The sequence below is a fragment of the Sitodiplosis mosellana genome, unplaced genomic scaffold (genome assembly GCF_009176505.1).
Source record: "Sitodiplosis mosellana isolate CC-2019 unplaced genomic scaffold, AAFC_SMos_1.0 Smas_scaffold_6167, whole genome shotgun sequence".
In the NCBI taxonomy this organism is placed as follows: domain Eukaryota; kingdom Metazoa; phylum Arthropoda; class Insecta; order Diptera; family Cecidomyiidae; genus Sitodiplosis; species Sitodiplosis mosellana.
In genome coordinates, this window is record NW_022601408.1 from 1,597,974 (window position 1) to 1,624,312 (window position 26,339).

Sequence of the window (26,339 nt, forward strand, 5' to 3'; positions counted from 1 at the left end):
CGGACACAAAATCTTTGTCGCAAGACTTTCGTTACAGGTGTTACTCCATTAAAACGAATAAAATAAAATTCAAAGAAAAAACGCACACAATTTTAACTGAAAAAAGTATGTATTTTGAGTTATTCAATAAATTAATGACAATAATAAAGATAAGAAAACAAATTAAATAGTAATTATAAATCGCAGTTTCCGTGTTTTTCCCACTTCTCTTCCTTCTGCTGCTGCTTCTTCTTCTTTTTCTCTTTCATTTCATGTGGATAATGTGTGTGTATTTAAATTAATGCAATAAAGAACGAATAATACATTCTCATGTAGGAAAATACAATAAATGTAACGTATTATAATTTAATTGAAAATATGACAAAACAAAATATAGTAGAAATATGTTTGTGCATGTTAACGGTATATTTAAAAATGAAAAGAAACGATAAAAAAAAAGAATTATTAATGAGTAGAGATAAAAAATATGGACAAACAAGAGAGAACCAAGAGAATTAAATAAATCAGTGCAATCGAAAATAAGGAATGCTTAATGTCTAAGAAGTGTGTTTAGGCAGCTGGCGCATTTCGTTGGATAGCTATTGGCCGTGGCATTTCGTTGCTATTCTCCTCATATTCGGATGTGATTTGTGGCATTCGTGGCAACGGCACTTTGTGCATTGCATCGTACATAACCCAATTATCCGGCCTAACCAAATATTGAAAATAAAAGAAGAATAAATCGAAAAATTTAAATTTACTTTCATTTTTCTTAAGTTTTTTTTTTTATTAATTGATTTTTCATGTTCTTTTTGCAAGCAATTTTCTTCTTTATTTTCATTTTAAAATGCTCAATTTCTTTCAAGTCAATACAATTTATTTTTCATCCAAGCAATTGAATTGTTTACCTTTCGGGTTTGGTAAGGACATTTAATGGGATCAAACCAATTGGTTGATTGATGTCTGAAACTCCGATGCGAACGGATTGTCCTCTGTTTCGGTTATTGTCGGTCAGTGTGGTAATTTGTTTGTGATGTCTCGCATTTTCATAGTGTCCGTTGAGCAAATAATGTACACGATAATCATTGAATGGTGGTTGATATCTCGTTACATTGGTTATTTCGTGTGTTTTGGACGTATGCAAGTGTCGTGTGTCAATTTTTGAGTTTACGTCAAAGTAAAGTTTTGCATTAGTATGTGAATCGTAGTTCATGTATTCGGGTCTTAGGTAGCCATCGCGATCAAACGCAATCACTGAGTCATCGGCAATGTCATCGTTATAGTTAACATTAACGGCTGCCGGATATGTGGTTTGTTCGTAATCGTCATTAATGTCACTGTTGCGTCTTTTACGTGCGTGTTTTGATCGTTCGATTTCTTCTTCATCATTATCATCATTGCCCTTTTTGCTCGGTTGGCGTGAGTATGGGAAATCATTTGTGGGTAACGATGGATATGTATAAAAATTCTCGTCCTGTTGCGTTATATATGGTTTCCGTGTCGTTGTGCTTCCCGATCCAAAGTAGCCGTTGAATGTGCTCACAAGATTCGAGAAAACTGAACTTGGATTGAAATAGCCATCGTCATCATCGTCCTCGTCTTCATCGTCTTCGTCATTTTGGCCATAAGCCGGTTGTATTGGTCGTGTCGGTCGTGTTGGTCTCGGTTTTCTTGTCGGTCTAGTGGTTTTTTTCTTTTTTCGTGTTGTTTGCACGGTATAAAATGTCGTAAAATCGTGTGGTCGACTTGTTGTTACTGAACCTGAGCCACCGTAGCCCGTATCCAAGTACTCTTCATCATCCGAATGAACGATAAATGTTGTTGTGAGTTTGTCAGGTGGTTTTGTCGAAAAATCGTCTAGATAAATTGGCCCATAATAGTTAGAGCTTTGATAATTATTTTGAGGTCGTACATTGTGTGTATGATCGTCGTCATCAAATTGTCCGTAATTATGATTATTGAGTGATGATGGTTTTGTAGCACTCGGTCGACTCAGATACGGTGGATTGTGCTGTGGCTTCGTTTGGTATGGATTCGAATTTTGAATGGACGATACGAATTCATCATGATTATTATTATCATTATTGTTATTCGCATTATTCGAAGAATAGTAACTGGAGGCGTCTGTATTTTGAACAGTCGGATATGAATAGAATGGTTTATCGTCATTTTGAATGTTCGACTCGCCGTAGCTAAAGAACGGCCGTTTTGTCGTGTAATATGGTTTTTTGGTCGTATAGTATGTGTCAGGAGTGTATTCGTTCTGTTGCACATTGTAAATAACGTATGGGCGTCTTGTCGTCGTCTTTGCCGTTGTCGTTGGTATTTTTGTCGTAGTCCGTTTCACAATAAGTCCGTTGTATATCGTTTCGTATGTTTCGTCATAGGTCGGTTTTTGTGGTTTTATAATTTCGTCTTGTGCACTGACACCGTACTGTCCGCCATCTGAAAATGATGGCTGTGCAATTTGATAGAATTGATGAGGACGTTTGGTTGTCGTCGCCGTCGCTGTCGCATAATCATTGTAATATGTAGCATGAACGTCAGCCAATTGGCCATTTGCATTTGTCGGTACAATAATTTTTTCGTTTTTCGGTGGTTTTGGCTTGATTTTGATCTCAATGTCAAAGGCATTTTGATCGGGTGTTACAATTACATATTCCTTGCCAAGCACCTTTCGCGAATCTTCTTTGTCAATGCGTCGTTTGTTATTTGAAGTAGCGCCATTAAATGGCGTTTTATGCGTACTCACACCGTCTTCAGTCGGTTTGTCAATTTTTATAACGATTGAACTGCGAGCTTTCACAACAGTATCATCATTTGTCACGTCTCGTTTATGTTTGCGTCGGTTGTGATTTTTATTATTTCGTTTTTTTGTCCGTTTTGTTGTCGGTGATCGGATGGTCGTTGTTGTTGTCATTGTCGTTTTTGGTTTTTTGTTTGTTTGTGTCTTTGGTCGTGTGTTAATTTTGTTTGTCACATCGATTGGTAGTCGATTTAGAACGGTGGCATGGCTTCGAGTGGTGTCTAGGTCAAGTTTGTTATTGACAACGGTTCCGTTTACACTAAATAGTTCGTCTTCGTTACGTATGTCAATTGGATTGTCCTGTGATTGTGGGAGGTCTAATTTGATAATAATTTTTTCATTCGCATTGATCGTTTGAATGTGCGGCGGTTTCATCGCTTGGCCATTGTTTACCTTCACCGTGGACTCGTTTGCACTTTGAGTATTTTTTAAGAATGGATCTCGTTCCAACCACGGCTTGAGATCGATCGGAGTTAAGCTACCTGTGCCACACAGTTGTCGTTCATTCGTTGACACAGTGTGTGGCAAAAATACGTGCGGCTGCAATGTTCCACTGGTGAGCGCTCGGCATATCACCTGCGCCAAATTCACTTGCCGAATCGATTGAAGCTGAGCTGGCGTAAATGACGATTCGATATCACCGTTTTCATACCAAAAACGATCACCTTTACGCAAATTGCTAAATTGCTGCGCAATAATGCAAGCAAATACAGGTCCAACTAAACCACCAACAACTGGCCGCTCAGCTAAACCACCTACAAACAAATCGATATCGTCTATACTTTTGTACGCTAAACGCATGCGATTCGCGGATTTTGGCCCGACAACTCGCTCTAAATCGTCCCAATTGATTATTGCTGTTAAACCACACGGTTCCCTCCACTGAGTGTATGCAGGCAGCCCATGATCCCTACCTCGTTGAATGTTTATCGCCGCCAAATCCAAACCGAATGGGAATGCTAAGAAATAAATTCACCAAAAAAAAAAGAGAAAGAACAGCAATTCTCGTAAATTTGCCTTGGCTAACGAACCGAAAGAAAAATAATTACTGAAAACTCATTTCAAAAGCTCATCAACACTTACAGCCAGATTGGAACAGATGATTTGTGAGCTCGGCCGTAATAAATTCGTCTCGTTTTTGGGCCCGTTGAATGGATAATCCCCTGAGCAATCGATGCAAAGATCCAGCGCTACCAATGTCACCGTTGAAATTTTCTTCATGTAATGTTACATCTATTGGAAATTAATTACACTTTGATGAGTACATTGAATTTCATGTGGTAAACAAACTCTTGTAAACTGTCTTAAAAAAGATTGTTTTAAAGATGCTTTCTCCACAAAACACTTCAATGTGTTTCAGAAGGTGGGCGCAAAATTGGAAAATTATTTTTCAAACACTTACTATTGTCTAAAAATTCATGATTCCGTGTGCTCCTCATGTAAGTGTTCTGTATGAGTGAATGGCCGAAACGGAATGCAGCTGCTGAAAATGAGTTGGCCACGGTTGGATTGGTGCGTACATCGTATTGCGTGTAATAGCCAGTGTTTTGTAATTCTAAGTCAAACAATTTGCACACTTCTCGGCCTAAGACCAAAGGCAAAAATTCACGGTATGTTATATGTTGCACCATTGCTCCAATAATGCGTCGAGTTTCTTGGTAGATTTTTTCATCACTCCAGTGTAGATTCATGTCAGCCAAATTGTTTGCGATTCGATTATGCTCCAACACCCATGTATGATGCATTGCTAATAGGCCAGGTTGCTCGCCACTTCGCAAATCGCCCGCTCGAATGCATTGATTGGCTAAAGCACCACGTAGGCAAACATCATCTCTCGGTGGCCCACGACCATACAACAGTAAACCATTTGTAAATAGACGCGATCGTTCTGAACTTCTTTCGCTGCTTGAGTAAATGGTGGAGGCGTCCAAGTATGAAGTGACTTGGTTCGTTTGTTCACGCCATGACAGCAAACAATCACGTCGTTGAGCTGGTGCTGATCGCAAAAATTCCAAGCAACGAATCCCAAATGGAGCTAACCATGGATCATCGGTTGGAACTCTGATCGGAGCACACGATGGATGTAGCTCACTAACGCCACAACATTGTGGAACAGAACCATTTACTGATCTGAAAAAAAAAAAGACGAAAATAATGGATGAGTATTTAATCGATGCAGGAAATGAAACTGTTCATAGTTTTTGCGATGTGTTGATAACATTTGAATTTGAAATCATTTTTAATGAGAGAAAAATAATCACCTCGGTTGTAATGTAGAAGTTAGGTCATGATCGACGAACTGGCCCCATTGTGCTAGCATCAATGTGACTGGTGAATCGCTTTCCTTTGAACCGTGCACCATGAGACTGATGAATCTTGGCGATGGCAATGGTCCGCCTAAAGTTGATTGCCGCAACTCTTCGATGCCATCCGCGTAGGCGGGTGACTGAAAACGATTGAATGGCATGTTGGCGGCGCCCCAACGTCCTTTCCTTGCATTATTACATGTGCCATCGTGTGTTCGATATCGTCGTGTAAGCGGCGAGCAAAATGGTTGTTCTCGTGGTGAACAAAATGATTCCAACGATGTCCGACGCAACGAAATTTTCGGTGGTGTCTGACGGCTTTTCTCCGAAAAGTCTATATTTAGACTGAAATAAATCACAAAAAGAATATTTTTTCCGTTATCACTTTTGAATATTTGAATCATATATCTCTTTTCTTAAAAAAAAAAACACACACACACACACAGAATAAATCATCAAAACCAATCGTCCAACACAAATCCAAAGAAGCTCAACTGCAATAATATCACAATATATGCGTTTTAAAATATGATTGGTATTTTTAAAGCTATTGCATTTGTTTCATTTAAAAATAAAAAAACAGCTACTGCTGTCCTCTAGTATTGTACCACAACAACTCACTTTATAAAAACGAAATAAATTGATCGCTACATCGAACGAGTCGAACCAGAGAAGCAAATTCATTTAACTCTCGTTTCGTCGGCCGCACGATTTATTTCTTCATTTTTTTCGTTACATTTTAAAAACTATTTCAACGAAGCGCAACGCACATCCGTCTGAACTAACAGTTTAAAGCTGTTTAAATACTATACACTGTTTGCTGCTGTTATTTATAAAGTATGGAGAAAGTGGAATCGCAGCTTTGGCTCATACTCATAAACATTCAGTTCAGCTCAACTCAACTGAATGGTTCGGTCGACCTTTGTGTGAACACACGCTTCCAATTGAAGAGACACACACAAACACACACAATCTCGCAATGTTGGGCGAGAGTGCGAACGACTGAGCAAACGAACGGCGGTGGGAGAGACGGGAGAGAAAGAGAGAGAGAGATACAATAAACCAGCCAGTCAGCGCACAATTCATTCAGCTAAATTTCCATCATTTGCTGCATGCTTCGATTTTTTCAATGGTCGCGAAAATTGTTTGGATGGTCTTTTGGTGCTTAATGGCTTATCGCTTAGAAAATCCACTGAACGCTAGAAAAAAAATGATTCTTTATTTACTAACGTCCGTAAAATAAACGCGATGTAATTTCCAGCTACATGAATTTATCAAACGGAAAACAGACAGCGTGATGATGTACACATCCAGAAGTAAAATCACGAATAAAACGGAATTTAATGGCATGCAACAGCAGTAGCCAAATCAGAAGCAACAATTGAATGAACGAAAAATCAACAATGAAAAATGCCACGAAGCTCCGCCGTTGCTGCCGCGGCTGGTGCACCATGGCAGTGAGAAATTTTTCCATGAAAGTAGTTTATATTTCGAGTGTTATTGTTTATGATGAAATTATTCAACTATCTGGATTTGGTATGTGCGAATTCTCGGCTGCCGTTGCAGCTGCAGCTATTCGAAGAGCTTTGCTAAAACTCGTCTTTTTCGAAGGAGAAAGTGTTTTCATCTTAATCGTCATCATCCCGCAATTTCTTCTTCTTTTTTTTCTAACCGCATCGAGATTCGTTGTAAATTTTAAATTGGCAACAGTTTTTCCTTTGCTCGCTTATTGCAGTAAAAGGGTGAACAGTTGCTTTAAATCTGCCAACGATTTATGACAGCGCAATTCATTTTTTTTTTCTTGGATTCTTTGCGTGAATAAATGATAAATTTATATAAAATATGGATGTGTGTACATGCGGCACATACAAATTTTCGGTTGGAAACTTGCATTTTTCAACACTGCTTGATAAAGCTTTCTCTAAGCCAGAACTGAGGACAAAAAAAAACCAGTCAAAAGCCATATGTGATCGGGCAATTTATCAAGCCAGTTGGTGTACGCTCAAAATAAGTCATGAATCTTTTTTTTTTTTGGTAATGGCGTGAAAATGAAAATCCGCTGGTAATTATAGAGAGCAACAGGTAGCGGGCACCTTTTTCGGTGTGATTCACTGGAAAGCGGCATTCCGAAAATTGAACATAAAAAAAGGGCGAACAATAAGAAAGGGAAAAAAAGCAGAAACGAAATGAAGTTGAAGAAGAAGAAAAAAAATCTGCGCCATTGTAATGCGATGTGACTAAATCGTTTTCGGTGAAATGTTGTTTCATCGATATGTAATAAATTGAAGAATGAATAACACCATTTTCGTGTTCTCTTCGATTGGGAATTGGATGGTTACACCGTGGGAAATGAGGAAATGACATTACCAAAATCAAATGTCGAACACGAGTATGTAAAGTATTGTTTTACTATTTTCGGTTTTTCCATTCAGACATAATGATAATTCCTTGCGATGGCTGTGTGTATGTGTGCTTGTTGTAGTTTTTTTTTTCATAATCTCTCTTACATACTCAGATTATTATGCGTTTGGAATACGTGTGGTTTCCGTGAGAAGTTGCGCATTGAACAAGATATCGACAAGGAAACAAATTTATGTAAGCTTCAACCAAAGAATGCATATGGTTTATTTGATTGTTCATTTCTGCAGCCGCGAATAATGTTGTTACATATTTTAAGCATTAGATTGCATTTCGCATTAATTGTCAGTTTTTCTTTTCTTCTGCAGTTACTGTGACTACTGTTGCCGTTGCTGTTGTTCGTTATAAAAATTGTAAGCTTTATGCTTCTTCTCACGGAAGATGTGTCTGTTATATGAGTTAATGAGCGAATAAAGTCCTTCAAACCCGATAACGATTAAGAGGAAAAACCCGTTCACTCTACATCAACTCTTTTCCCAATTTGTTCCACGCGAATGACGTTGATTTCATGATTTCATGATCACTTTTTTTTATTTGAATGCCAAATCTTCGACCAAATGCTACATGTTTCGATAAGTTAATCAAGGAAGAAGCGAAGCGAAGCGAAAACAACATAAAAATATCACCGAAAACCGAAACGAAATCAAAACAAATCCATTACATACCCATTATGCTCTAAATGCTTATCGGTACACTATAATCTAAATTGATTCCGAAATATTTGGCACAGAATTAATTTGCTCGTATTAGCTCCTTTCGATTAAGCGAATTGTTTACATTTGGAATGGCTCTGCTTTGTAAACTGACCATGAAATAGTGCAATCGTTGTGCACGATCGTCATTGGGGTGGAACAACTGGAGAGCCAATTCTAACAAACGATATTCATTATCGTTGTTGTTGTTGTTGTTGCTGTTGCTGCTGCTGCTACTACTACTGAATCCATTTTTCTAAGAGATATTTCCTCTTCGCATATTTTGTTACTTTTGAGCTTGTTGTTGTTTTTGGTTTCCCTTCTCGTTTTTCATCTCATTTGTGTGTGCACGTGTTGAGCATAGTATTGTATATTTCTGGCTGGGACTGATTCGCATATTGAATTATGCATGAAATGAAACCATTCATAGATAATTTGACATCGGTCACAATGCGAAAAGCGAAAATGCGATTCATATCAAAAGCCAATTTCCTCATTACGGGTTGACCACTATCAGTTTCAGAAGCGCTTTCTTTTAATTTTGATTAAATTTAATTAAACGGAATCGGTTTGCATTTTGTGTGTGATGCGTTCTGTCTCACTCTCACTCACTATCAGTCGTTCAATGCAGTGGACAATCGGATATGTGTGGAAAACACACATCACAATGGCATACCACATTGTTGTGCTGAAACCATTGTTTGTCAAATGCCATCTACACATTGGACTAACGCATGAGCTGTCGACCAAAGAGATACAGATCACAATTAAAATAGATGTAATGGAGACGAGTTTTAGCTAAACTACAAACTGAAGCTGATTAAAATCTGAGCGTGTGTGTGTGTCTACGTACGTGCTGCATATAAAAAATTGCATTATTTTATCAAGTTTCGTTAAGCGTTTTGTTTGAATTTATACATTTGCCATTTGGATGCTCTCTCTCTCTCTCTCTCTCTCCTTCGTTCTTTCTCTCTGTCCCGTTGTTTTTTTGCCACACACTCAGTGCGATTCACCAGTGGCAAATGAAAATGAATGCCGGCACCAATCAACCACCGGTCCGTACGAAACAACCGTACGAATGGGAAAAATGGTAACAGCTGCTGTTATGCTTTGCTGCTGCTACTGCTGATAATATTATTGTTGTGCGCGCGGTGCGGGTTTCGGTCGCGCGATTCATGTTTTGTCTTTCATAAAACACTTTCTCTAGATATAAGTGCAATAGCATCAAAGCCAAAGCCAAAGCCATCCACGACCGATGTAATGTCATCTGACCTTACACGGCAATCGTGAAAATGTGTTTACCACCAGCAAAACTAGACGAAGAAGAAGCAAAATGGCAACTGACGAAAACAAACAGAAGTGCTCAACGTGAAAAAATGAATCGAAACCGCAATAAGAAAATGAAAATTATTAAAATAATAATACAACTTTCGCTTAGCGGAGCGATTAATGCAAGACAAACACACAAATACTCACACAGAAATTAAATTAAAACGAAACAAGCGATTCACGCGCTCAAAACGACAGTGAAATTCATACACCAATCTGTAGAAAGCCAATCTACTAAATTATATTTCATAAAATGGAATGGAAAAAGAAACGAAACAACAACAACAAAGTATGAACAACGGCATACACGCCAAATTCATAAACAATAAATATTAAAATGATTCGTTAACTCCAATTTGGAACTTTTAATCACCAATGAAAGAATTTCTCTGCATACGCGCTCAACAAAGGCGCCGTGTCGTGACTATGAATGAGACGCAAGTCATCAAATTTTTTTTTCTCGCTTCTTCAATCTGTCAAACCAAGTGAATTTGTTGAGTTTTCAGTGGTCTGGCAACGGATTATTATGTTAATTTTTAATATTTGCAAATTGACTTTGACTTTTTCTGCTATTCCCTTGTCGACGTGTGCTTCTATATTGGCTCACTCTCTCTATCTATCTATCTATCTACCCAGCAGCGTGTCGCCTGCAAAGTTGAACAAACTGAACACCTCTCGCATGGCAAGTAATAGTTCAATTGGAATTTTCAACGAGAGACTAGTAAGCGAGAGAGATGCCATTAGAAACGGCAATTCAATAGGGGCGCTCGCATTTGATTTTTATGCTTAGCTAAATTTCAATATGTGATCTGCATTTCAAGAAGTGAAAACAATCAAGCATCACTTCGCAAATGTACATACATTCTCAACATAATTGATAGCTTTGTATACAAAGTCGAACAACATCAAAAGTAATAACAACCAAAAGAAGCACACGAGAAAGAAACAACAACTATCACGCGCCCATGTTCCATGTCTTCTAACAACCAATTGGAATGGGTGAGGAAAGAAGCGTTTCGGTCAACGCTAATTTGATTGTTACTGGTCTCGAGAAAGTTTTCTAAAATTCGATCAGCTTGCACAGAGAGCATTTTCAAACTGTGAGAATATGCCGTTTATTGCATGAAATTAGCGAGTAAAAGAAGCAACAACAACAAAAACCGGCACATGTGAATTTACTTGTGTATTGAAATAGTGAATCGAATTAGGAACTTTCGTTTTTCTTTTCGACTCGCTGACAAGAGAAGAAAGAAGAAAAGAGGAGCCATAGCACAACAGCAGCATCGAAAAACCTGCTAGAGCAAAAATTGGGCGAAAGAAAAGTGAAGAACCAATCGAAAAGTGAGCTCAAAACATGTCGGAATTCCCAGAGCTGGTGCAAACGATATGGATTGCATAAAATTCAAAAGATGAAGAAGAAGAGGACGAAAAAGAGAGCAATGAAATGCGCGGCGGGGCTAATACGCATTACATGAGCAACGCGTTTTACCGCATTTTCCGCCAAAATTGGCATAAGAATATGTTTTATTTGCATCTTGACAATAACAAAACCAAATTCGTTCACATTTCTCCGTACATTGTACATTGTTCCGTAATGTTTTTTCTCTCTTTTTTTTTCGCTTCATCGTCGTCACCGTAAGTACCCCGAAATTATCAATTTGGAAGTCGCGTCGAATTTCGCCTTTGTATCCAATAATTGAACTCATTCTGTGCTCGGTTGCTCGATAGAAGGCAAAAAAAATAATAATAAAGACTTGAATGCGCTTGAAATGTGCAAATTATAGCATACAATTCTTCACTTTGCGTTTTGTTGCGCCAAGATATTTGTTGTATAATTTCATGGTTCATAGTCTCTGTAAATTAAGGTATGTTTTGGCTTTGATTCGTCGTTCTGTATTGTATGTGTTTTGTTTTTGCTTTTGCTCAGGCGTCGTACACCGTGCGCACTCACGCATTGTGAATCCATGTAATCTTTTTGACTGCATATCAAATCGCAAACTTGATAAAATTCCGATTACTATAATTATATTCAAATAAATATTGTGGTTTTTTTCTTCGTTCGTGTGCTGGCTGGTGAATCCATCCACGAAGGAAATCGAATTGTGTGTAGACACAATTATTGATGTGTGTTTAAGGTTCGGTCGATTTGAATATATCAAAAAGATACGATCACAACTCCGGTGTGTGCGCATTTTTTTTTCTTCGTCGTTCTCTTTCTGCTGTTGGGTGCTGTTCACTTGCATACACATTTAATATATATATATATGTGATAATACGCTATGAATGCGTAAGCAGTGTTAGCATTGTGAGAGAGTGCCAAGGCGTGTGTAAAAACGTGTTAAGGCACACAGAACTCATGGAAATCGAAAGTAAGACAATCCACTAATTAATCAGTCTGTATAAAATATACATGATTCAATTTTTTTTCTGTTTATTTGTTTGTTTTTTTTTTGACTTCATGTGGCTCTGTGAATATGAACTAATTTCATTTCATGTATATATTTTTTTTTTCATCACAGCAGTACATACAGGAGGTGTGTTAGCATGTGATCCCATCAAAACTTTCGCTTTTGGTTTTAATTTCGATTTCATTTGATTAGCACGGCACTTTGTCAAAAAAAAAAAAAAAAAAAACCAGAAATTGCCGAGAATCTGAAGCGCCAAAGTGAGAGTTTGACGCCAACAATCGTATCGGATTGGAACAGGTAATTTCGTTTAAGTGCAGTGAAATTTAAGCATATTCATGATTTCATCGACAAAAATCAATTGATTTGTAACGTCTGCGTCGAATGGCTCACCAGTAAATATAATGGTAATGTATGTTTTCTTTTCCACTCGATTTAATAATACGATTGTCTCGATTTTGCAGGTAATATTGATGGGAAAAATAGTCATGTTTTTATTTTCTGTTTTGTTTACGGCAAGCATACAAAAGATAACAAAGAAGAAAAGAAGAAAAAGTAGTTGAACGACCCAAATGAGTACGTGAATGATATATAAATAAGAGTTGAAAAGCGCTTTCGATTTTTTACCATTATTCAAAAAAAAAAAATACACGATCATTATCAAGTGAGTATAAGTGGCTATATCAAAAACCATTTATATCCAACCATTTCATATGACAATTGCTCCTTTTCTTCCTAAAGCAACGTAAAATCTCTCTCAGATTCAAATCGCGCACCAAAAAAAAAAAACGTATAAACAACCAGAGAGAAGCAGAAAATTAAATGGAAATTTTTTCCAGTCAACATTGAATTTAAATGTTTGCAAACAGAAAGAAAGCCCGCTTACCAAAACTAATTTACCAAAATGCAAAGCCATTTCTTTTCGGCATCATTTCAGGGCGTATGTGTGCGCACGAGAGAGTGAGAGAATGAGTCGAAAATATTTTGCGTACAATTGACAAAATTACCTGACTTGATTTCCACAAATTTTTGCCATTTGTGTTCCCTAGATGTACTAGCCACAAACACAGTGCTCGTGACTAAACGCGGATAGACGAAACGAATACCACGAGCGATGAACAGAAAGAAAGAGAAAAAGAAAATGCAAATACGCATAATTTCGCTATTGTGTCGAATAAGAGTATGTCAATCATGCCATTTTTGTCGATTGTTTTCGTCGAAATTGGTGCGGAAACATTGTCAATGAATCATTTCGATTCCGACAAATCATGGCGAAAGAATGCCGTTTGATTTGGCCATTTACTAAGCAAGATGTCTCTATGTTTGGGTGGAATTTAATTATAATGTTTTACCATTTTAAATGCACAAATTCCATTCGAGAAAAAAAAAAATGAATTGGTAAAACATTGACCGTTAATTGTTTGCCAAAAAATAACAATCATCGTGAGAGAAAGAAAAAAAAAGACGCGTGTAAATTAATTTGAACGTTTGACACCTTTTTTGACGAGTACACACCTAAAAAAAACAAACCGAAAGCATTATTTGCATTTCAAAGGGGTCTTTGGAACAAATGAACTTATGAACGAGCGAGCCAGTGAGAGAAAGAGCGAACGATGAGAAAAGAGAATGTGAACGGTATTCGATCTTCCATCATTTGACTTTCTACTTGGGCGACGGTCTAAGCGATGATGACGACGACAACGACAATGACAACGACAACGGCGATTATGATGACGACGACAACGATAACTACTCTCTCGTGCGCGCTTCATTTGAATATTTCAAATTTCTGATAGAATTTTCCATTGGATTCGCCGATTTTGTCTGTCGGTTGATCGGTACCGCGTTCGAATAAGAGTCCTTTGGGATTTGAATTGATTGTGTTGAGAGAATTAACGACTTTTTTCCTTTTGCTTGTTCGCATTGCACGAATCATTTGATGGTCTATGGTAATTTTCAATTGTCCATAGTCGTTTCGATCGTTTTGAGACAACTGCAGCAACATAGAAGAAAACCCGCACATTCACACGGTGCTTGAAGGCTTTTGTTTTATGAAATTTTACCAGAGGAATCGTGTACATCATCAACAACGGTTTCCATCGCATATAAATCGTGAATGCACCGATAAATTCAAACAAAAAATGTTGGAATTTGTTGTTTTTTTTTTCCTTTGTTTATTATTGAAGCGACTCACTTGCAAAATCATATTCAAATCATGACTTTTTGGACAGCACCGTTATTGTGATGGTGACTAGTAGATAAAACAATAAGCTAGTTTATTATCATCGTTTTTTTCTTCTTCTTCTCTTCAACCGATATACGTGAATGCCAAACGACATGCAACACATATAATTTCAGCGCCTTTGGTCGTCCACGTTCGTGGCCATTTCGTCGCATTTTTTTCTTCATTCATCTGCAAATGGTGTGTATATTTTCGGTTTCATCGCGCCTTCAGTATTGAAAGTGATAGTTTTCTAATTCCATTTATAATTTTTTTTTTTATTTCCATGTTGATTTTTTGTTGCTTTTGAATCATTCACATATTAATCTTGTCAAAAGAGAAAAAAAAAGCATATGCTTAAACCGATGGGAAATCTGTAGGGTTTTAAGTGACTTTCACTTTGAATTTAGTGCTTGCTTCTTTTTCTTCGTCTTCTTCATGCACTCAATTCAACCGTAGTGAGATTGGATTTCATTCCTTTTTGGAATTGGATACACACGGACAGAAGAAAAAAAAAACACCATCAATCTGTCCAACGAGCAAAAAGACTATACCTGCTTGTGAAGATCACTGACCAAATTTTATTTGGTCATTCAATTACATGCGATTGGCTTCGATTTCGCTTCTTTAATTAACACATTGGTGGAAATCATTTGAAAGCGACCAAAAAGAAATGAATAGCCATATAACAATTTTTTTTTTTTCGGTTTTGACTAGGTCACAATCGAACGAGAAAGGAATAGAGATGGAGAGGAAAAGGTGAAAGAGTTTGCCTTACTTGTGTTTGAGTTTTTTTGCGGCAAAAATAGCAGCAAAAGCTGCTTTGGAACTATTTTGAGCCTCCTCTGATATGGGTGAACTGAATTCGGATAACTTGGCTCCCGGATGATTTTTTGGTAGAAAAAAACCTAAGCGTTGAAAGGAAAAAAAAACAACAATTTCCCTCAATTATTCGGCACCATATCAATTTAAAATGAGAATAGAAAAAAAATGAATAAAGAAATCTTAATCGTAATATCAGTAAACACATAATTGTCATTTGGAAGAATAAAGGACGACGGTATGATTCTGTTCAACTCACCTTTTCTTATAAGATTTGGTTCTTTTTTATCGTACAGTTCGGTCATAGCCTCTAAACCTTGTCGAGCCGCAACTCGTAATGCAGATCGTAAAATATTGGATTCTTTGCCATTTCGTTCGGTTGTTTGTTCGGTGTGGACGGTGTTTGATTGAAATTCACTTTCGATGGGTGCTGGCAATTCGGATTTAGTCAATTCATTGTCGCTGCTAATCTCAATTTGATCACGATTATTTATGAAATATTTTGAATGTGGAAGTTGTGCATCGCTACTGGCATTTTTATGTGACGAAATTTGTTTGCTGTCAATATCAATGCTGATATTTGTTGTGTCTATCGTAGAGGAAATGTCAGTAAATGGATGTGACCAAGTGTGATTGTCGAGTGCATGATTGTTGTTGAAATTGGAATCCGATGAGGATGAATTTACTGTGGATGTGTGATTTGTTGCGGAAATTTCTTGAAAATCGGATGAATTTTTTATCTCTTTGGTTTGTACGCATGTGATTGATACTATTAAAACTAGAAGAATATCTGTAAATAAGCCACTCCTGAAATAGAAAAAAAAAGGCAGAAAAAAAATCGCATTTAAAATGTCAAGTTGTTTGTTTCGGAATATGTTATCAGATAAGATAGATGTTAATTTGCATCGATATAGATGGAAGAGGGTCATTGAAAAAATTGCTCTATTTCGAAAAGGCAACTCGTTGGGACACGAAAAAAAAAACAGAGATGAATTAGTTTTTTATTATTAAATCGACACTTAAAGTTGCTACTGATTCAGCATATTCAAATGACATTTTCAGGGCAATGGGTCGTTACGAGCGTTAGAGTTTTATAAACAAGATGGCAGTAGATCTTTCGATTGCGATTGAATAAATTCATTAAATTTTCGTTAATGTGATGGTTTCGAAATTCGTTTGTGCTTTTTTAAATGTTACGAACAAATTTTAATTTGAATTTAAATGTGAAATGGGAAACGGCAGTTTGTTTCGAAAACAATGGTTTGATGGACGCGGCCACATGTGGATGTGTGACGCGCACATGCTAGCATCATCTGCATTAGTTGGACCATATTGTCATCATTGATTTGAGTTTTGTTTACGATGCTTTGTGTGCTCATTATTACATCATGAACGATGTCAATCGAGTCATGCGATGCGAAAAATAAGCACATATCTGACTTAGTGTGTGTAGATGTGTTTTTTGCGTGAACTGATTGATAAAACCCAGTTGAATGTGTGTGTGTGTTTGTGCTTTTTTTCTGCATTGTCCGCATAAAAAATATTTATGATCGTTTACAATGATGAATAATAATTTTGATAACGCTTATGCAATGAATTGTTTGGCCGAGATATAAACTGTGCCAGTGCTCGACCACATATATCATCGATTAATCATCAACCCGTCAATAAATTACACTTAAACGGTTGTGACGCGCATAAACAAAACGGCACACAGCGAACGGGAGCGCGAGGGAGAGAGAGAAATAAGTCACATGTGAATTACGTTTGCACCGTGCAAACGTACACACTGAATCGTTGGAGTTTGTTGCCCTAAAATGCGTCGCATTGCAAAAGTCACTTCTTTCGAATTGAGCCACCGATATATGATTATGGTGTCGAATGAGACGCGCATACAATATCAAACTAGAAATGTAAATAGTTGCGAGTACAAACATTCAAATCGCTCACGCATCAAACAGAAAAATTGCCCACACACTGCATGAAATGATATGGTGTGTAGTCGCCCATCGCTGCCAATCAAATGGTGTGCGAACTAATACAAATGCACAACCAATCGATATCAATTACAAATGCGTATTTCGGAAATGGCCTCACATTTCTTTCTACATCGCTCTCGAATAGCAAAACAAAGTAATTAAAAAGCCATTGCGCATAATTTATGTTTAAATGAAAAAAGCTTCGGCGAAATCGAAAATTGGCTTAAATATGTGTATATATATGTATATATATAAAATGATTTCATCAAATTTAATTTGAGTTACGCTATATGACTCATTTGATGTTGAAGCCACATGCGTTCATATGAGTTTTTAATTGTGTTGCGTGAAATGGTGAGCATTTTGTAATCAATGATGTCAACAAAATGCGCGGAATTCTTAGCGTTCGGTTCACACAATCATCGAAAATATTAACACAGATGTCAAGAATGAAGCAGGGAACAGAAATGCAAGTGCATAATTTTGTTTAATTTACTTTCTGTTTCATTTTTGTTGCCCTCATGTCATGCCTCGAACATCACTTGACCAATTTTTTGTTTCCTTCTCGCATTATGATGGCTGTTGCCGCCGTTGCCAAGCTGGTTAGATAAGAATTCTGTTTAGAAATCCAGACAGATCTTCAAACGAGCATAAAAAGAAACGAAGAAACGATATAGCGCAAGAGAGAAAGATAGCCAAAGAGGGAGAAGAATACTTTTGTATATTCATCGGTCCTCATAACTCAAGGCGAAACGGGCGCTCACATTCTGGAAAATCGTTTCTTCTCTTCCACTTGTCACACACTCACACACATACACACACACACACACACACACACACACATCTACACATGCACAAAGTAACATGAAATGCACGCCGTTTCGCATGCAGTTTCTAAATTATGAAATGGCCAGCAATGCGATAACTAGATTCTCTGCTATGGAATAGCAACTACTATTACAAATTTTATTATTTGCTTTCTTCACGTTTTTATTTCATGTGCGCATTAAGCATAAAAGCTTATCGAGACGTAAATGATTTGTTTTTCATTTGTCTTTCAACAGTTAAAACGAATGAAAAAATAAAAACAAAATAAACAAACCAATCGGCGACTCCACAATCTATGAATCCATCAAACCAATTTACTGTTTCATTGGCATAATCACGTACTAATTCTTTCTCGCTAGGCGCTTTTGTTTAATTTAACCATATTTTTTTTCATTTGATTTGGTTGGGTTTGGTCTGTTTGTGTTGCTTTTTTTTTCCTTTTCTCTGCTGCAATAAAATTATTGATTTCAACATTGTTTTGATTGTTTACTTTCTGTTAAATAACGACTGCGTCCATAATATTGCAATTTTTTGCTCTGACCATCACATAAAATGGCTGATTCGATTTGATTTTGATTGTGTCTAGCATTTAGAGCTTTCGATTTAGATTAAGAATTGAAAGTATTGTTTTTTTTTTTCATGATTGTTGTTGGTAATTTGTGTGATGTTTGTGGTTCATTACGATTTATGTACACATTGGCAACAACCAAGTCCATCGGTCTCTTTGCCCTTTTTCGTTGTTCCCATTCATTTCACCACCAACATTCTCTCGTCTCGTCGGAATTTTTTTTATTGCGCATTCAAGAGAAAATTGTTTGGTCACCGTCGATCGACATCGCCGATTTTGGGTTCGCTAAGTCGAAGAGTGCAGACAAAAATATCATTAATCTATACCGAAAGCAGCGTGACTTCAATTCATCTTTTGCCACAACATTTCTTTCAATCCACCAGACAACAATCATCGTCACAAACATCCGCTTTCGGGTTTTAGTTTGGTTGTTGTTGTTGTTGTTTTTTGCATAAGGCGCAATTTCACTTTTATGATCAACAAAAATTCCCAGTCAATCACCTCACATCACGTCACATACGATTAACGGGGCCAAACGAAATTTTTCGAGCACACAGAAAGAGAGATTATAAGTAATCCCACTATGGATGGAAATCTATGTAAAGTAAGATTTCGAACGTGTGTGGGCATCACACACGAATCCAACCTGTTTCAATGAAAAATCATACACACAGACAAAAATACACCAAATCCATTCATGCAAAATCATTAATGGAACGTTAATGAGTGGAAAGTTTTTCTTTCTTTTCTGCAATTAGCAATTATACATTTACATATTTCTTGATACCGATTTTCTATTAATCTTAATTGTATCCAGCCAATGGTGATGTGCACAAAATTGGCGCACCATTTTAAATACTTTTTTTTTGCGATAGAAAATAGAAGAAAAACCATTATTGCTTTCATGCACGAACTGGAGAAAAAACTGATTCGCTGACCATTGCCGCAAGTATCACGCGTCTCATTAATGATGATCAAAATTAATCATAAGTCACGTCTCATATGATCCAAATTGAGTCACATATTAGCTACTTTTCTGAGATTCACACAAACAAATAAACAAAAGAAGAGAAAAAAGACACTTCACTCAATCTAATGAAGCAGACAACAACCAATTTATTCACTTCCTCGACAGCATTTTTCCTCTACAAACCAATATTATATTATCCAACGGTTTTTTTTCTCCTTTCTTTTTTTTTTTCCTGCGGTTGACAAAAACCGAATTCAAACTGAATTATATAAACTCAGGGTAATTTCCGCTAGGCAAATTACTTGCAAAAACAACAAAAAACAAACACACACAACAGACTTATTGATGGAAGAAACAAACCGTACATTTTTGCTTAAAAATGATTAGGTTGCATATTTTGTTGAAAATTATTATTTAATTGCGCGATTTTTCTCAGTTCACGAACGAACAAAGAAAATTAAAAAGAGAAAATTAACTACAAAATTCGTTTCGATGAATTTCGGCTGGTTTCTGGCACTTCACTCATTAAGAATGAAAATTTAACCATCTGGAACACATGACTTTCAAGCGAAAAGAACACGACGGTTTGAGAATTTTGCGATGATAAAAAAGAACCGTAATCACTTCCAGAAAAAAGAATAAAATTTCGAGTCAAATCCAGAAAAAATAACACCGATTTAATAAAACTCCGTTAAAAACGCGACGCGTTTCTGTAGATTTTGGTTTCTCTTGGTTTTTGTTTGTCTTTTCTCTAATTAATACGCGTTCGAAGAAACATGTTCGAATGTGGCTTGATCTAAGTAATAACTGATATAGAGATATCGCAACATCTACAACTGATTTAAAAAAAAATATCCAAGCAGCATGTTTGCATTTCTGTCTTTCTCTAGAATCATTTCTTCTTCCTTTCGCATTAATTTATCGCCTCAAAAAAAAAAAACGAGCGACACATAACCGGATGATGATGATGACGACAACAACGACGATGAAGTGACCATCCAAGTGTGAGCAGAGTAGAAAAAGCAAACACAACAAATTGTACATTACAACGGAACAGCACTTGGGCCTAAGAGAATGTTGTCAGAAGGAAAACCAATCAAACGCGCTCGTGCCAATTGGTTTTGATCTCGAAAATGTATAGCCGACCAAATGACAGCGACAACGTCATCATCATCAAAGCGAAATATGACATCGGCCACAATACAATACAATGTAAAAGAAAGAAGAAGTGAAATTGGTCAATTCATCATTTAAAAATATGCATGATTCGATTTGAAGATTTATCGCTTACACATTTGTGATTTGTGTTCATTTTTAATACGACAAGCAGCTACAACAACGGCAGCAACAACAAAAAAAAACATTAACTTGATCATTAGTTACAATGTATGCTTGCACGTCGTGTCTAATTTCATTCAGCAGCAAATCAGAGAGGTACAGCAAATCATCTATCTATCTACCTGAAGACCACTTGATGGTGATGAGTGTAAGTGCACAAGTCAAGTTTGATTTTCTTTTCTTTTTCATCCTATTTTTACTTCACTCCACCAAAAATGACTTCATGTAAAGTGGGCAAATTCAAGTGGAATAAATCAGCGATTCGCTGTAGATTTCCATTTCAATGTGCAATTGAATCGAATGGACGAAAGGTAAAGAAATGAAGGTAAAAACAAGACCGCAGAGCTTCGCTTTGCTCCGCTCTGCATTCTTGAGTTTTTAGTTACTTAATCTATTTTGTTGTTTCACAACAAACTATTTTTTGGCGCACTACATGAAATGTATTTCATCAAAGTAAGTTTGAAGTAATATATTTATTTGCAAAATGAATGACAACACCTTGGTTTCATCTCTTTTTTGAAAATTTACTGCCTTTGGATTAAATTAAATAAATCATATGAGCATAGAATCTAAAATCACTTTAATTCTGGTCAAGACTCAGAAAATATTATATGAAAAATTAATGTAATTTTCAAACAACATTTGATAATAAAAAATTTGATTGGCGCTTCGAGATATTGTGCACTTATTTGTCGTTAGTGCACCTGTTTTAAATTAAATAAAAAATATGAGCATAAAATTCAAATTCACCATAATTCGTTTCATCACTCAAAAAGTATTAAGAAAAAAAAAGAAGCAGATTAGTAGCTCTACATTTCATGTAGTGCTAAAAAAACCAGCACAGCACACGAAACAAGAATCATTCATTCACTCAATTATTACTTTCATTTCGCTAGAAGTGTTCGTTGTCTATAAAAGAGTGTCGGATTCTTTTCAAGTGCCGTAGTCGTTGAATGGAACGCAACTCATACCAGATAATGTGTTTAAAATGTACCTAGAATATGCAGGTTTTGGGAATTGGATAAAATGATACTTAAGAATTCCAAACGGCGTTCATCCTTGAGAGAACCTTATAAATTGTTGTAAAGGAAAAGAGTCTGAGTCAAAATGAAGTGGGCTCTTGAAAGTGTTATCTTAATCAGAAGATCAGAACTTAAATATCCCGGCTACAAAATCAAATCATTGCAATTCATTTTTAGACCCTGAAATAAATGCAAGTGTATACATGTATATTTAATGCTGTTTCAAGTTTTTAATTTGGCCGCATAGTGCATATAGATTGGTATACAGTCCTTCTTTCTCTCTCCCATAATTTATTGTGTATGATTCAGCGCGTTGTTGTCAGAAGAAGAAAAGAATTAAACCGAAACCGATGTCAAGAAAAAAAGGCAACGACACGCACTGAAATTTCTGTCACGTTGTGAATAAGTAATCAAAAGCAAAAAGTTAATTAACGAAATTAAGGGCACATAACCGACACACACACACACACTCACACCGACGCAGCTGTTGAAAACGAAGTGTTACTCTTTAATTCTCTCTCTCTCTTCCTCTATGTGTCGCTCTGTATTCTATATAATGCATTTGGTTAATGCATTATGGACAGAGTGTTTATGAGCTCAAAAGTGTTCTTTCTCGCAAAATCTCCCATTAATTCCATTCAAATTAATATCTGTTGGAACATCCATGGATGTTGGGCGATGCGATTTGCGGGTATGCACACACACACATACCATGAAATGTACAAAATAAAAAGAACGCAAAGTCCATGCATCCTAATGAACTCTCAGGAAGAGCATAGCATAAGGATGCTTTCAAATTTTTCAATATATCCCCATCTCTCCATCTGTACCAACAAAGAAAAAAATATCTCTGTATCTCTGCTGCTACATTTTTTTTTCTTTCGTTGATTATTATGTATCTATAATGTGCGATTTGGTGTAACGTTTAATACAAGAGCAAGAGCAGTGGCATAGCGGCCAATTAACGATTAGACTCTTTACGCAACACATCAAATACATATATATTTTCAAAAGGAGAGTGCAAAAAAAAATGTGGAAAATGTTAACGATAATTTGATGACTAAAACCTGAAAATCATTGTCGTCGACCAGCTCGTGCAGTGCTATTCTTCTCAGCCTGTTCCTTTTCTCTCAGTTCATTGATAGCACCCACTGTTCCAAACATAACTTTGGCTAAGAAAATTTTCCGTCGGAAAAGGAGTGGAAAGCATGCATCCATATTGAAAAAAAAAAAATGAAGAAAAAAACAGAATCAATGGAAGAAAGAACTACACTGCAGTTACTGGAACTAAAACAAAAAGGCAAGAAAGAAAGAAAACACCAAACATAGCATGCTACTTTTGGCACGTTCGCCAGCCATGTGCTGTCGTAAAATGTTGAAAGGTTGAACTTTGCTTGCAAATTTTTATTTTTCTTCTTCTTCTTTTACCTGTTGCAATTGTTGCAGTAGCTGACGTACCAGCCGCTACAGATGATGACTGCTGAGACAGCGACGTGGACGATGATGAAGATATGGAATTCGATATTTTTGAACTTGACGAATCGTTTTTGGCATTGGTTTTATTCCCATAGGCATTGGTGTACGGAGTGTAATTGTTGTTAACATCCCGACCACAGTTACGGCATTGATTCGACATATTGTAGGTGAGCCACACACAAACACACACACACACACACCCAATTTCTACTTGAATGAAAATTTAAAACAGCAACAACAAGTTGCAACACCGAACAAATGAAGAACAGTGGCTTGTGTGCACAATGGAAAAAATTGGCCGTACGAAATACACACTGGCGGAAGGGCACAAGAATATAAATAATTGTAATGATAAAAATGAACAAACAAAAAAACGCGTCGAGAATTAAAACAGTTACTCAGCGAACACAAGGAGCCGTGACCACAAAAACACCAGCAATAGCAACAGTGTGTCAAAGACACTAACACAAGAATAACAGCCAAGCGATCAACGAAGAAAAAACTTCTGTTTGCGAGATGTTTTTGGACTTGACCGAATGATTTTTCGTAATTACACTGTCATTGACGGCCGATTCGCGTTTCAATACCGTTTTCCACACAGAATACAGAATTTTTGTTGGCGGGCGCTAGTTGCCAATATATTAAGCAGCGATATATTTATTTATTTATTTTTTGAAAGAAGGGAACCGAGAAAAACCACCGACAAAAATATATGAAGAAGACAGAAAAAAAAAACAATCAACTTGAGTCGCGGCGATTTTGATTATGACTATGTAACTCTTTTGTACTACTGGACCGATGCGACTTTTAATCACATAACCGCCTGAATGTGCACGTAATCAATTTGCGTACAATAAATGAGATTTCGAGTCGTCGTCGTCGTCGCGAGAAATCACCGATCATGCTATTAAACAAACACTGATGTCTCGAAATAGGTCGTGGAATGGGCCCGCAAACGATGCACGTTTTATCACAACAACGATGATTGACGCAATTAATACGGACAAAATTTGCGGTGTGTTTGTGCCCCGGACAGTTCTTTCTTTTGTTACAGATGACCGAAAATTCACTGAATTTTATCGCACTGAAAATCTTTTACTCGATTCATCCACATTCGATATATACGTACATATATATTTGATTTGCTGTGTGTATCTTCAGTGGTGTAACACATTTACAATAGCTCAACAATGAACAACATACACATCATTCGATTTGGCAGACCGAAAATTCACCATATATGCAAATGTACATATATATTTGGTTTGGCTATGCGATTATCGTTTTGTCTCTTTTTCACAATTATCATAACACACAATTTTCGTAGCACGTCATTAAAATTGAGCAGCATCACACCGATGCTCGCGACAATTGTATAACGGAATTTTTGTGTCTTTTCCTGTCACCGCCGCCGTTGTCGTCGTCTTCGTCGTCGTTGTCAGTCTCTGTGAATATCCGCACATAAATGGCTCATCGACTCAACTCGTTCTGTACCACACACACTTTTCGTAACCTTTTTTTTTCGCAGTAATTCAAGCTGAATTCAAATCTTTGGTCGACAGAGACATAATATCACCACGCAACAACCAAAAAATACGAATAAAAAAAAGAAATGACTCTCGAATCGAATGTGAACCGAAAAAAATATATATATATAATTATACACAACAAAACATCAAAATCTATTCACAAAAGTTGATTCACCTTTTTACACGGATTAAAATCTACTATAAATGTGTACCAGTGCTTCAGTCTGTTCACTTGACTTACATTTTACAATCGCACGAGAGGTATATTTTGGTGTTGACGATGTGAATTCATGTATTGGCTGCTCGATGTTGTTGATATGTGAGAGTGTGGTGCCACAAGACGTGGTGTTTGTGTTGCTTTTGTTACAATATGCGAAGCAGCTATGGAGCGCGCGCAAGAGAGAGAGAGAGAGAGAGAGAGAGAGAGAGAGAGAGAGCCAACCGAGCTCCCAGTACACATTCGACGCAGACACGTTTGTACGATCGATGATGGTACTTTCTGATAATGTACGCGCAATTTAAATCGCGATTGAACAGTCCAAAGCCCAAATACACAACACAACACAACAAATTCAACAGGCAACACAGTGCTAGTGTCGAAATGGTTTAAGAACTCACTTTGCCGAAACGAATTGAAATCATGTTGAAGTGTGGTTTATTGTGGAGCGCTTGCCAAACAAATACTACTAATTCGTGTGCACGAAATTCTCAAACTTCGATGATCGTTGTGGTTGTTTTGTTTTGTGTGTGGCGGCAATGGTGCAGCGGTATATTCTTTAAATATTCGTAAATTATCGGAATTGGGTCACAAGAGCAACAACAAAAACAACAACAGTCGCCTCAGCAACTACATTGACAAAATAAAAACAGATGCCATGGATTTCTCACCGATTCCAAATGCAAGCGACTCTCCGTAAGCGATATTTAATAGTTTCTCTGCTTGTAAATTGAATCAAATCAACCGCGAAAACGTTTTATATATTCTGTTGCTTCTTCTGCTACTTTTCATCCGTTTCTCTTCAATGAAAATTCAGTCAACAGCGCGACGAGATGTGGTAGACACAGCCATATTCCTAATGAGAGCTGTTTTCCGCATCGACACGATTATTACCTGCAATTATCCCAGTGCTAACAATTCAAATTCTTTATGCCGAGCTGTCGACAGAGTGTGTGAGTTAGTTATGCGTGTTATTAAAAAGCATAACAAAGCATCAACAGCGACGACGACGACGACGATGATGGCGGCAGAAGCAGCACACCGGTAGCGCAGCGAGAATTTTTCGACCCGTCTTATCGCAGCGCCGATGAGAATTTTCTTGGTAGCTACGCGCTCGCTTAGCGATCGCCGTTGATCGTGGCGACAATGGCTTGGGTTTTTTTTTTTTCTTTTTTCTTGTTCTCTCTTCTTGCATTTGATTTATAAATTTTCTCACTTTGTGTTCTTGCGGTCCCATGTGTTTAATGGGACAAACGAACACAGAAATGAATATAAGTAGACAAGACACAGTCATATCGGAATAAGAGTGAGAGATAGCCAAGTGATTTAGTTGTATAGGCACTTAGTACGTATTGGTCGTAACATAGTTTCATACACACAAATCTCTTTAGAATTGTTCCGTATGCGATTCGTGTAAATGTAAGTGAACCTTTT

The 26,339-nt window shown here is 37.0% G+C and overlaps 1 protein-coding gene across 6 annotated transcripts; it reads right to left on the reverse strand.

The window, feature by feature from the left end:
• Nucleotides 1–90: 90 nt before the first annotated feature.
• On the reverse strand, nucleotides 91–23,131 carry LOC129575793 (uncharacterized). 6 transcript variants are annotated; one of them, XM_055459857.1, is made up of 9 exons: nucleotides 23,112–23,131; nucleotides 22,751–22,855; nucleotides 15,238–15,785; nucleotides 14,935–15,064; nucleotides 5,047–5,436; nucleotides 4,188–4,915; nucleotides 3,869–4,018; nucleotides 888–3,744; nucleotides 91–688 (listed from the first exon to the last, which is right to left on the reverse strand). In XM_055459857.1, exons 2-9 carry the CDS (start codon nucleotides 22,759–22,761, stop codon nucleotides 550–552), a joined length of 4,953 nt encoding a protein of 1,650 aa, XP_055315832.1. In that variant the 5' UTR covers nucleotides 22,762–22,855; nucleotides 23,112–23,131; the 3' UTR covers nucleotides 91–549. The 6 variants fall into 6 exon arrangements, with proteins under 6 accessions (XP_055315832.1, XP_055315831.1, XP_055315833.1 ...); XM_055459856.1 differs by lacking the exons at nucleotides 22,751–22,855; nucleotides 23,112–23,131 and adding an exon at nucleotides 19,803–19,885; XM_055459858.1 differs by lacking the exons at nucleotides 22,751–22,855; nucleotides 23,112–23,131 and adding an exon at nucleotides 19,689–19,705.
• Nucleotides 23,132–26,339: the final 3,208 nt, after the last annotated feature.